Consider the following 13,344-nt stretch of genomic DNA (forward strand, 5'->3'; position numbering starts at 1 on the left):
AAATCCATTTTTATCAGTATCACAAAAAGTGGCATTGACAACAGAAAAAGTAATAAAACATTGACATCACAAAACTAAAAATACATGTGAGATTAACATACTTCTCCAAACAAGATGTGCAAGTTATTTTAAAGAAAGGAACGAGACTCAGAAACTCAAAATGAAAACACACATCTATGTCCTAATAACCCAAACAGAACAGGCATCAATATGGCATGCATGATATTTTACCCAGTCCCAGCCCTTTACTACTTAGAAATCTACTTGCTTTGTAGAAATATGACTGACAATGGACCTCATTTCACATGGGGTGACGCAGTTGTGGGACACTTTCTTTCCCTCTCATGCGTCTTGCCCCTCAGCGGCCCTAAACATACTTGCTTCTTCTTTCACAGCCTCCACATACAGATGTGAGTAAGACATGGGTTCCATCCTATTAAGCTTAGCCATGCGCTCTAGGATTTTCATCTTGGTGGTTTCAGCATGGGCCCTGGGACCCCAGAGGAACTCATAGTGAGCAGGATCGCTGTCAGGAACCTGTCGATATTCCAGGTATTGTTCACGCACCAAATCCTCAGTGACGAATTTCCAGGGATCCCCAATAACAATTTCTTCTGTCTCAGCTAATATTTCCCACCTTTTTACTTGTTTCCTGAGGTCCTCTTCACTGATTCGGTTGCCCTTTATGAAAATTACACTCAGAATGAGTATCAGGAGATCAACTTTGGCAATGACTTGGTCACCATCCTCCAGTACTCCACTGTAAGTGAGGCCCATGACAGGGACAAGCTCATATGTGTAGCCCGGGAAATCCACTTCACTCAAATCAACGCCTAAGCCCACACGCAGGCAATCACAGAAATTTCTGAAGATCAGAGGAAAGTGCTCACGGTAATCTTCATCCACAATATGCTGCATTTCTTTCATGGTGACCTGCTCATTCTTTAGGTACTTGCAGAACAGTAGGGGCACCAGCTTATATAACTTGTCATTTAGGAGCACACTGCGTAGGATCTGTGGGACGCTCATCTCCTGCAAGGCACTTGGCTCCTCTACTTCTTGCATGTTGGAGTCCTCACTGGATTGACTGCTTTGACTGGAATCTATGGATGCAGGAGAACAGCAGATGCTTTCAGAATTCTGAGGACAATTTGGTGTCTCAGACCCAGGCTCCTCTCTTGATGTGGCCCCAACTGAAGCACAGGAGGAGGAAGATGTAGAGGAAACTGTGGCTGATGCTTCCTCTTCATACTTGAGATGCCACTCATCCATGAGAACTTGTGTGCTACTTTGGCCAGGATGGTCATCCTCTAGTTTGCTGTCTTGACTTCTCTGACCATGAGGCATCATGACGTTGTAGGAGAACAGCAAGAATTTGCTGTTTATGACTCAGATGCCTGGAGAAAAGAGGGAGACAGTGTTCTCAGCTAAGAAACAAATTTATTATAAGGTGTTACTGTTTTAAGGTGTTACAGGCTTCTGCATCTTACCAGCCCTGTTCCTATGATCCCAGGAAATGATCTGAAGCTGCTCCTAAAGCTGCAGTTGAATCTCAGGGAAGAAAGTACAGACTAAGGAGCTTGTGTACCTTGATGCTCCCTGTTCTGAAACAGTTGGAACCCTAGGTATACTTCATCACATGTACTGAGCCGTGACTCCTGGAATTTGTCTGCTTTGTTACCTGATGACAATACCTCAAATGAAAACCTTAAAAGCCTGGTTGCTGGAGCTTCTGTAGGAGGCATGGAGGCCTCAGGCTGCAGACCTCAAGCGCAGTCTCTGCATGACAACCCTCACAAGAGGGGTGGGCTGGACACTGTTCTGGGTGAATCATCCCTTCTCTGCTCACTCAAGACCCTTAACTGTTTTTGAGCAACACTTCTTGGATGCCAGCTCTCTGCTAGCCTGAGAGAAACTCATAAAAAATGTCTCTTTCCCTGGAGGGAACAGAAATCTGAGTGGACTCACATCTGGACAGAGCTGCCTGGGGCAACAACTGGAGACAGAAAAAAAATATTGAAGTTTATGTCCCTTAGGAGAGGAAAACTGTTCCATCTTTATCTTAATAAATGCTTAGATCTAGGACTCTACCTACAATGACCTGGAGCCCCCTCCCTTAAACCACATCAATATCACTGTGAGACAGTCAAAGAGTAAGTGGAGGAAAGCCACTCCATCTATGTTCCCTGAATCATACTACAGTTGACAAAATGGACAGGTTGAGTCTAATGTACTCTGTATTCAGGTAAGTGGGTTCCTTCTAACTCACATGAACACATAAAAGACACTGAGATCTTGTATTTTTTGTCTCCTATTGCAGTCCCATTGTACCAAGGCCCTTACCTACTGAGAACAATGATAATGAACTAAGAGGGTAGCCTCAGCCTGACAATCCTGCCCTCTCTTCCTGGGATGATAACAAGTACATGTCCAATGTCAAGGACCATACACCTATCTGTGTTGAGGTCAGGAATACCCTAAGTCCTCCCTTAGAGCCGTTATCATGGCTCTTGACAGACTCTGGGACACCTGTGTGCCTCTTTATTGGATGGAGTTATCTGTGCCAACCTCTAGGCACTATCTCAGATCAAGTCCTTCATCTCCATAAGAACTCCAGGATTCTCAAAAGAATTGAATAGCCACCCATCTCATCACCCTTACATGAAGACTTCTGTGCTGACACCAAAACCTGTGCCCATCCCTCCTGTGAGGCAGGACCCTGTAATGCTTTTAAGTGAAGATTTCCCCAAAAAGTCTATAGGGATCATAGGTAAGACATTTGAAAGGCAATTGGATTAAAGCTGTCTTGGTCTCAGGAGGTGGGGTCCTTTCCAAAGAGAAGGGTCACTGTGGGTATGGCGTGGCAGGTTATTTTCCTTCCTGGCTCCCCTCTTCACCCTCTGCTGTTGGGAGAACTTGTGATGAGCAGCTTTCCACCCACTAGGCCCTTTCACTCTGTTGTTCTGAATTAGAATTGGTTGACTATGGACTGAAACTTCTATAAACTGTAAGCTCAAATAAACTTGTCTTCCATTAAACTACAAGTATTATGTACTGTCTCATGGCAATGAGAACATAAGCAAGGTATTCTTTGTGTGTTTCTGAAGTTCTTCGTCTTCCTCTAATCATCGGATCTTCCACTTCTTTAATATCATGGCTACCAAGATGAACTGATCTGGCCCTTGGAGATATAGTCATCTCCCCAAAAATTCCCTTCCCACACAATGGGGAAGTGAGCATGCCAGTTATAGGCTCCCAGGGCTAACCTAGGGAACAGGAAGATGCTGGGGGATCTGTCATTTCTGAGATGGAGATACTCTTAGTTCTTAGGAAGGGAGCATACCTCTGGTGTCTCAACTCCTGATGTCCTTTATTTACTAACCTTATGTAGCCCCTTCTACTGACTTGTAGTCAGATCTTGGAGAAAGGTCCTCACATCTATGAGTTCTACCAGCTACAACCACATAGTAGTATTGCAAGTAGTTAATATACAGTCGCCATCACAGGAACTGCAGGCTGACCCCAGGGAAAACCAGGCACTGTGGGGTCCCTTTGTTTATGGGTGTGGGTTACCTGCTGAACACTACTGAATTTGGTATAAAAATTCATGATCATCTCAATAGAGACAGAGCAAATATTTGACAAAATCCAGTATCCATTTATGATGAGAATCCTACAGAAAATAAGTATAGAATAAACCCATTTCAGTCATATAAAAGACACCAATGACAAACAAATTCCCTAGCCCATATTAAATGGGGACAAGTGGAATGCTTTTCCTCTAAAATCAGGAAAAATACGTGGATGTCTACTGTCACTGCTACAGTTTAATGAAATTCTCAACACATTAGAAGGCTGGTAAGAGAAAGAAATTAAGACATACATTTAGGAAAAGAAGAAATAAATTATCATTATTTGGAAATAACACAATCCTCTACATAAGACACTCCAAAAATTCCACCAAAAGAGACCCAGAAAAAAACCAAATTCAGTAGTGTTCAGCAGGTTAAAAATCAGCAACCCCCAAATCAGTAGTATTTCTGTACACCAGTAATAAACTCATCAAGAATGAAATTAGGTTAACAATAATTTTCACAGTAGCTTCAAAAAGAATGAAATAATTTAATCAAGGGAGTGAAAAGATCTAAAATACTCTGAAAAAAGGAGATTGAAGAGACTAGCATAAAATGGAAAAATATCCTACTCTTTGACAAACAGAATGAATTTAGTCATGTTGATGATATTTCCAAAATTGTTAGCATACAAATTTAATGCACTCCCAATCAAATAACAGTGGTTTTTCTCGTAGAACTTTAGAAAACCATCATACAGGGTCCTGGGGATATAGCTCAGAGGTAGGACACTTGCTCGCCATATGAAAGTCTCCAGGTTTGATCCACAGCACCAAACATGCACACACACACACACACACACACACACACACACACACTCCTACAATTAATAGGTTATTTTAGAGACTTAGAATAACAAAAACAATTAAACAATTTTAGGCAACAAATGTAAGGCATGAAGCACCACAACCTGGACGTCAAATTAAAGTATAAACCTACAGTCATAAAAACAACATGCTACTGGAAATAAAGAGACTTCTGCATGAGTAGAACAGAATACAGGTTAAAGAAACAACAGAAAGTCTCCTCAGCTACCTTAATCTTTGACAAGGGACCAAATGCTTTTCTTTCTTTTTTTTTTTTTTCCCCCTTTTAATCAGTACCGGGAATCAAACTCACAACTGCCTGCTTGCAAGGCAGGTGCTTATGCCACTGAGCTAAATCCCCAGCCCCCAGCCAAATACTTTTCTTAAAGGAGAGATGGCCTCTTTGACAAATGGTGCTGGGAGAATTAGCTGTCCATATGTCAAAGACTGAACCTTGACACATGCACTAACCTAGAATCCAAATCCATCAAAGTTCCAAGTATTAAAACAGAAATAATCTTCCAAAAGCAAAATAGTAAAAACTGGTAGGCACAGGCTTAGGAAAGTTCTTTATGTACAGAACTCCAGGCACACAAGAAATAATAGCAAGAAAAAATAATAGCAAAAATCCACAAATGAGATTACATCAAATTAAAAATTTTCTGCACAGTAAATGAAAGAAAACAACATTGTGAAGAGATAATCTACAGAATGGGATACCACAGACAATAGTTAAAGATTTTTTTCCTTTTTATTTTTCTTAATACTGGGGATTGAACTCACAACTGCACGATTGTAAGGCAGGTGTTACGCCGCTGAGATAAATCTCCGGCCCAGTTGGTGTGGAATATCTAGAATACACAAAATTCAAAAAACATAGCCTCCCACTATTAAAAGACCCAATCAAGGCATAAGTTTATCAACAGAATGACACTTCTTAGAGGAAAAAAGTACCCATAGCCAATAAATACATAAAAAATGCTCAACATTGCTGGCCACTCAATAAAAGTCTCGAGTTTTTATCTCATGACAGAAAGAATAGCTATCCTCAAGAAATCATGATAGCAAATGCAGGTAAGGCTGTAGGTAAAAAGGAATACTTTTTCCTTGCTGGTGGGAGTGTAAACAGTACAATTTCCATGGAAATCAGAAGGGAGATTATTTAGAAAACTACCATTAGAAATTATGTTCAACAGGGATATTTCTATTTTAGGATTTTTTCCTGAGAGAATTAAAGGCATAAAAATATGTTGATACATACTTACCCATGTATATAGCAGCAACGTCTACAATAATCACATTTTGGAAGGGGCCCATATGTCCATCAACAGATGAACAGGTAGAGAAAGTGTGATATTTATGCATAATGAAGTACCACTCTCTCATACAGAGTATAAACTTGAGTCATTTGTAGGAAACTATGTGCATCTGAAAATCATAGTATTATGTGAACTAAATCAGAGACACCAGCTTAAATATTGCCTGGTTTCTCTTATATGAGAAACTCAAATTATAAAGACTAAAGGCAAATATAGAGAAGTGGAAATACTGAGAAATATCTTTAGCATATGTTAGGAAAATAAGAGATTGAAAGGAAAGGGAAGAGGTGAGACAAAAAAATCTGAGAAATTGTGATGTTCCCATATGTGCCAGGTTTCTACAAGGAATGTGATGATTATATACTCAATATGTGTATAATGCCTACATACAAACATGCATACATAATTTTTTGAAGAGATACAGGGAAGGTGGAGGACAGGATAAAAACATAGAAAACATTGAAAATGTGTCATGAACTTTAACAACTCACAATAAATGTAATAATTAATTACAACAGAAACCACCTTCAGTGCTCACCCAGGTTCCTTTCCTTGATTCCCAGGAGATCCTGGTCTGCTCCCTTTGCGGACAGGATGTGTCTCCTTCTGTGACCCAGTGAAGATCTTCACAGCAAGCCCCACCCCTAGGAGACCAGGGAAACAAAACTGCAGGACGTCTGAACACTTCTGTAAGCGTTTCCCCAGACTGACAGAGGAGTAGAATCCAGAGGGCCTCAGTCACCTGGTGCAGGCCCAGATGGTCACATTTCCCTGCTGCTGCCCTTATAGATGTGGGTGGCAAATCAAGCCCACCATCTCTCTAGCACAGAAGAGGTGGAGGTATGGGGCAGTGTGACACTTTTCCATGGTTCTGCCTGAGGCCATCCCCGCCTACCAGCAGGGCCAAGCTTCCTGTGACTTGGATCTGCTGACCTGAGGCCACATGGCTCATATCAAGGCCCTCATCTCCCTGACAAAAGCATCCAGGGGCAAAGGTGCACCATTTCCTGGGGGGTGGTGACTGGTAGGGGGCCACTTTCTGATCTAGTAACTAGTTCAGTACTGTTTGAATGGCCTATAAGTCCCTGATCTGGGTCCTCCCTCAGATTCCAGGTAGGAATGCAGGACTCCAGCATATGGAAAGAATTCACAAGCGGGGTCCCATCTGTCATGTGTCCTGAGCCCTGCAGTGCTGCCTCATTTCTCATCTTAAATGGGCCAGGGCCTGTGTGCTCCTTCAGCCGGAGACTTTTCTCCTCCTTCAAAGGTCCTATGGTATCCTCAGATCCTGTTGAAGGAGTCAGGAATCCCCTGCCTGCTAACCCTGTACTGGGATTTCCTGGACTAACAGCAGGTGCAGGCTTCCTGGGGTCCTCTGTGTTCAGCAGTTTCAGCCATCCTCCTCTGTGACCATCCTCAGGGCCTCACCCATAGAGGGAGATCACACAGCCAGGCACCATGATCAGGGTGTGCCAGGCCTGATAACTGGGGCAAAGTAGTCCCCCACAGGGCTTTGCTAGTGAGGTGAAGTGGATCTCCTCATTCCTCCCTGTGGGTCCTGACCCAGTTTCCTGGCAGTCTCAATCCCCATCACCATTTACTGTGTGTGCCTTTTCATATCAAGGACAAAGTACTGAGAGGACTCATGCTTACAAGCCTGCCCCTGTGCGGTTCAGCACGTACAACAGAGATGGATGCAGATTGCTCAGGGATAGCCTTGCTGGCCTGCAGTTTCCTTCCCTCCTCCAGGACCTCACCTGGAGTAGGAACAGGTTCCTTCTGCTCCCCTCACATGAAGGACAGACAGCAGAAAGAGGCCCCCCTCTTTGATGCCAGAGGCAGATGTCAGGGCTTGTCTAACATGTACCTTCACAGAGCTGACAGGAAATTCTAAAAGGAACTGTCTCTGGGTCCCTAGCCTTCCATCAGACCTCACCTTTATTTCCAAATGTCAGGATCCTGTGTCCTATGTCAATCCTACTGTGCTCCCCTTTGGATCTGACACTTGGGCATTTCTAAGGCAGAGTAGTCACCATGGGCACAAGGAGAGGAAGTGGAGAGTCCTGAAAAGACTGTCCCCAGGTGCAGGGCTGACAACACAGGCAGATATGGATTATTTGGGGGCCTTTCTCCTGGTTTAGGACTTCTAACCTTACCCCACAGCTCCTCAACCTGACCTAACCGATCTGGGGTTCTCTCTGCTGCTCCTACCTTAAGCAAGGGCCTCAGAACCAGGTTCTGAATTCCAGGGGTATCCTGAGGTAAAAGTGGTTACTCACCTGAGAATTCTGCACTTTGGGTGCCTAGCTTTCAACACTGGCAGATATGGGTTCTTTTCAGACTCTGAAACTTATCTGGGGCTTGCTGTCTCACCATCAGACCCTAAATTTAATCTAAGCAATCTCAAGTCTTATCTTCTCAGTCCATTTAAAGAGCAGACCTCAAGAACAAGGCTCCGACTCCCAGGTCACCTGTGGCAGACACGGGCAAGGGGCTCACTGTATCATATCTGCTCCTGTGTGGTGTAGGTCATATCTCTGTGTGTACAGCACAGATAAATCTGTAGTTTAGGGTAAACTGTATGTAAGCTGAGTCTCCTATAGTTTAACACAGTGACCTCTCAGCCTCCCACTGTGATAGAAGTGAGCCCTGCCCTCTGTGTGATAGACAAGAAGCAGAGGTCTCAAGGCAAGGCTCTGTCTCTCCCGGTGCCCTGATGCAAAAAACGGTGATGGCCTAAAAATTCTTCCCTCCAGGCTTCTGGGCTGTAACAAAGGCAGATCTGGGTTGTTTGTAGACCCTCTCTGTGGCTTGTGGTTTCCGCACTGTGCCTTCAGGGCCTCCTCTTAACTCAGCCCAGGTCCTCTCTGCTCCTCCTACCTGTAGCAAAGAATAGAGAACTATTCCTGACTCTTCTCCTGGAGCACTGAGGGCAAGGGTTGCTCCCCTGAGATATTTTTTATCCTGATGCAGGATGCACTGAACCTTCCTGATCTCACATCTTTTGCTCCTTCCAACTGAAGCCCAGTCTTTAGATAAAAACTCTGATTCTCTATTCCTATTGAGAACAGGGCACATTCCTGAGAATTCTGCACTCTGAGGTTTAGGTCCAGTAAAGTGAGGCTTTTCTAGATCATTTTGAGATCTTCTCACTGGGGTTGGGATTCCTCAGTACCACCACCAGCCCCTCACTTTGTCCTACCTTATCCTAAGTTGTTTGTGCTCTCCTAGTCTAATGCTCAAATCTGAACAAGGCTCTGATATTCTTTCAGGCCTCAAGGAGGCCAAAGATGGCAGTCTCCTGAGAATTCTTCACTTGCTGTTGCAGGGGGCAACAGAGCCATTTCTAGAATGTTCTGAGACTCTCTCTCTGGGGTGGGTCTTCCTCAGTCTTATCAGAGCTTTCAATTTGATCTGGCTGAACCCAGGCCCTCTTCACTGCTCTCTCCTGAGGTCAGGTCCTCAGCACAATGCTTTTACTCTATGTTATGGATTCCCCAAGGCAAAACCAGGCCCTCACCCGAGAATTCTTCCCTGCAGTGTAGGGCTAAAGATAGGGAAAATCTGGATTGTCCCAGGTCCCTCTCTTTCTGGGGTGGGGCTTCCTCTCCCCCTCCCCAATGTTACCCCTAAATGAGCACAGCCCTTTCCCCACCATCACCTGAAGCACACAGCTCAGAAGAGAATGTACTGTTGCTCTGAACTGAAGAGGAGGGAGTGAGCAGATGTCACATCAGTCACATAAACAGGGACTCCCAGAGCTGACAGCAAGACAAGAAAGGACTTCTCCAGGCCCATCCATCCTCACTAGAGATCATTACCTCGGTTCCTGGCAAAGCCTGTGCCCCAGTCTTCTACGGAACTGATTCTGTTCCCTACTGTCCAAAGCTCTGCTTCACACTGTTCCCTGAGACTGAAGTTCATTCTAACAAGTAAACCTTATGTGGCCCAGAGTTGACAAGAGAGGAAGAGAGGGGACATTGCTACCCTCTCTCACAGCTTATCCTTATGAACCCTAAATGAACCCCACCTACTGTCCTTCTCGCCCTTGAATCCTGAACCTCACAACATACCCTCATGTCTCTCTAACTCAGTGAAGTGCAGTCAGTGGGTTCCACATCCAGCTTTGACATACGAGAGACAACAGGCAGAACTCGCTCTCATGTGCACCTGATATATGTCACTTAAAATCCTGGCCACTGGTTCCAGCAACTATATTTTGCACAAAGTTGAAAGCTTTAGTTTACAGCAGATAAATATCACAGAAATAACTAAGAAGTCTAATAAAGCTATGTATTTTTAAAGACAACTGTAAAACTCTACAGATAGATTCAGGGAAAAGCATGATCCTGATACGAATAGAGCAGTGTGTTACATTCATTGAAAAGTAGCAGGTTGTGCCAAAAGTCTCACTTTTGCTTAAATTCCTTATAAATTCCTTACCTATACAGACTAAAATGACAAGGAAGTTTGCCTACTACCTTATGCTTCCTGAATTAACCTTGTATAACAATAGAGAAAGAGAGTAAAACTTAGAGAATATGCACAAGCAACTAAATTGTAAACATCAAAAGAGCAGAAAGCACTAGGGGAGAGCAAAAGCTGTGGACACCAGGGGCTCATGTTTCACTGGGGCAGGGAAGTTGCCCTGAGGCCTGCATAGATGGCCCATCATGGCATATGTTGCAAGAATGCTTTAAAATTTTCAGGTGAGAAATGGATAAATTAAGCCCTACCATCCAATGGAACGTTACTGAGAAACAAAGAAGAAACTGCTGATACACACACAGTATGCTTGCATCACCATTGGATCAGGCTGAGGGAAGGCAGCCGCTCTGCAAAGGCCATATACTCTGTGCTTTCATTCCTGTGAGCGCATGGAAATGGAGAAAATGTAACAATGCGAAGCACATAGTGGGTGGGAGAGAAAGTTTGGCTACAAGAGGTATCAGGAAAACACTGGATTTGGAGAAGCAATTTTTCTTGGCTGCAGTAATGGTGATTGTTCATTATCAAAACTCACCAAACCATACACCAGAAAATTAAGCTTCTTTGAAAGTAAATACAGTTTGACTTGCACAAACATTCATAAGGAATTACTCATGAGTTTCTAGTGTGTTAATATGAGTCCGTGTTGCCATTTCTTAAACTGAGGGAGAATAAGAAGCCAAGGTTGAGAGGAAGATAGTCTATGTGTTTATCTTGGGACACTGGAACAAATCCTATGTGGGGGATGTCCAGGGTGAGATGGCTGCTAGTAACCTGGATAGCTAATTGACTGCTCAGAGAGAAAAATCTAAAGTAGTGACCAAGATTTGAGAGTCCATGAGGTTGTGTGGCACTGGGGTCCCACAGCACAAGAGTGGCACCAGGCAGTAAGTCGGTAGAATCAATTGTAATTCCATGTCCTCAGGCTCTTCTCCAATCTTCCTTTGATGGTAGAACACCCACCTGTCTTCCTACCACAGTAGTTAATACACTTTGACTACCTGACCTCAGGAAATCTGATGTACGCATGAAAAGTTCTGCCCTCCTCCTGGTGACTGCATGCTGTTCCAGTGGTCCATCTAGCATGGGATGGCAGCACATGCATCACCAAAATGTATGGGGCCAGCCACTGAGCCATTTCTGAGATGATGAGGAGATCTCTTTCTCTCTCTCCCCCTCTCCCCAGCCCCCTCCCCCCTCCCTCTTCCTCCTGCTCTCTCTCCTTGTCCCTCTCCCCCTCCCCCCTCTGGCTGGGGAGCAGCTTATTCATTCCCCACAGCATCATTCCATAAGACCTCTAAAGTTTAAGGGCTCTCTGCTCTCCATACTTGCAGGGTGGACCTGACAACCAGACTCTTGCACTCCGGGTCACCTGGGATGGACCTGGGGAATGTGTTTCCTCTGCACTGTGTGGTGCAGGGCTGTGAAAAGAGGCGGAGCTGGATAATTATTTAAGGACCCTCTGTTTACTGTGGGGCTTCCTCTTCCCATAGAGCCTGCAGCTGACAACTGAGCCCACGTTGTCTTTTCTGCCCTCTGAAACAAGAAACTGACCAGGTTCTAACTGAGCCTTGACCTATAACCTAACTGAGTGCATCTCCTGTCTCATCTCCCCACAGAAACAGAGACCTGAGGACGACGCTATGACTACCTAGACCCCTGTTGCTGACAAGGGGGAGGGACTCATCCTCCTAAATCTCCCCCAGTGTGGTGCAATTCTGATAACTGAGGCAGATCTGGATCCTCTGTCATTCTTCTACTTAGAGAGTGATTCCCTTGGTTCCCCACAACCCCTTACCATAACCTCACTGAGCCTGGTCCTAGATGTTTCTCCCACCTGAAGCAGAGACCTCAGAAGGCTCTGATTTCTTCTGTTACCAGAGAGGTGAAAGAGGTTGCTTTTCTGAGAATTCTTCAAATATATGTGCAGGGCAGGCAGCAGAGGTTTCTCCAGAATGCTCTGGGAAATTTGCTCTGCAGTGGGGCTTCCTTTGGCCTCCCTCAGTCATCACCCTCACCCACTTGACTCTAGGTCCTCCCCACTCTGTCTGCCTAAAACCTGGGGCTTAGAAAAAGTCTCAGACTTTACATTGAGTGTCCCCTGAGGACAAAGTGATACAGAGGTAAGAATTCTTCTCAGGAGTACTGGGCTGACAACTCAGGTCAGTTTGGATTGTCTTAGGACCCTCTCCTGGGGTGGTGTGGGAAGGGGATTTCTGACTTCTTACCACCCAGTAACATGACCCCTGACTGAATCCAGCCATCTCTGCTCCCCTAATTTATAGCCACGGACTCAGAATAGACCTCACACCTCCCTAAGCTGACTGAAAGCAGAATGGGATACATGGGATTTCCTCTTCTTCCACATTGTTTGCAAGGTTCCTGCAGATCCTGGACAGCCATCCTTTTTAACCTGACTCTGTTCCCTTCAGACCAATGGTCTGATTGAAGATTCCATAATTGGAAAGAGGTCTAACTTGCAAACCCTTCTTGAGGGTACAAGGCTGACATGAGAGGGAGATCTAGCTTGTTTGGGGACTCTATTTTGGTTTGGGATTCCTTAATCATCCATAGCACATCATTTTGACCCCCAGTGACTGCATCTCACTGTTACCCTCACCAGAAGAAATAAATCAGAACAAGTCTCAGGTAGATTTGACCTCAGGGGCCAAGGAGTCAGTGAAAGTCACATACAGTCACATGCCTAGGGTCTGGATGCAGGAGCAGAAGATTCTTCTGCGGGTCTGTCTTCCCTGGCATTGTTACCATGGAAGAGCCGTGACACTGGTGCAACCTACCACAACCAGGATCCTGCAGTCTCTAGGAGGCCCTTATGCTAGCAGCCATGGATCAGGAGGGGAGTTTTCAGGCTGTGAAGCATTCCCAGCACAGATCTCTATGGTTGAGGACCCCAGGACTTTTGTGACCTCCTGAAGTGTAACCCATCCCCTCCTATAAGGACTCTGACAGCCAGAGACAAATCTCACTTTTTCCTCTTAAAAGTTTGATGTTGTGTGAGAAGAGGTTGAACAGCTGCAGATTTTTTTATGTGAGGTTATGTAATTCTTCAAAATACAATGAGGATTTTCACATTTCAAA

The 13,344-nt window shown here is 44.6% G+C and overlaps 1 protein-coding gene across 1 annotated transcript; it reads right to left on the reverse strand.

Annotated features, from left to right (window-relative positions):
• Positions 1–342: 342 nt before the first annotated feature.
• Positions 343–1,347, reverse strand: LOC100715010 (melanoma-associated antigen 10-like). Its single transcript, XM_003464376.1, has one exon. The coding sequence runs from the start codon at positions 1,345–1,347 to the stop codon at positions 343–345; it is 1,005 nt and encodes a 334-aa protein (XP_003464424.1).
• Between the last annotated feature and the right edge of the window lie 11,997 nt (positions 1,348–13,344).

Source organism: Cavia porcellus, unplaced genomic scaffold (genome assembly GCF_034190915.1).
Source record: "Cavia porcellus strain 051 isolate PalLab524CR breed Dunkin Hartley unplaced genomic scaffold, mCavPor4.1 scaffold_3, whole genome shotgun sequence".
In the NCBI taxonomy this organism is placed as follows: Eukaryota; Metazoa; Chordata; class Mammalia; order Rodentia; family Caviidae; genus Cavia; species Cavia porcellus.

What these genes read in the sequence shown, in the direction of transcription:
- LOC100715010 (XM_003464376.1), bottom strand. Translation starts at nt 1,347, where the DNA reads ATGCCTCATGGTCAGAGAAGTCAAGACAGCAAACTAGAGGATGACCAT.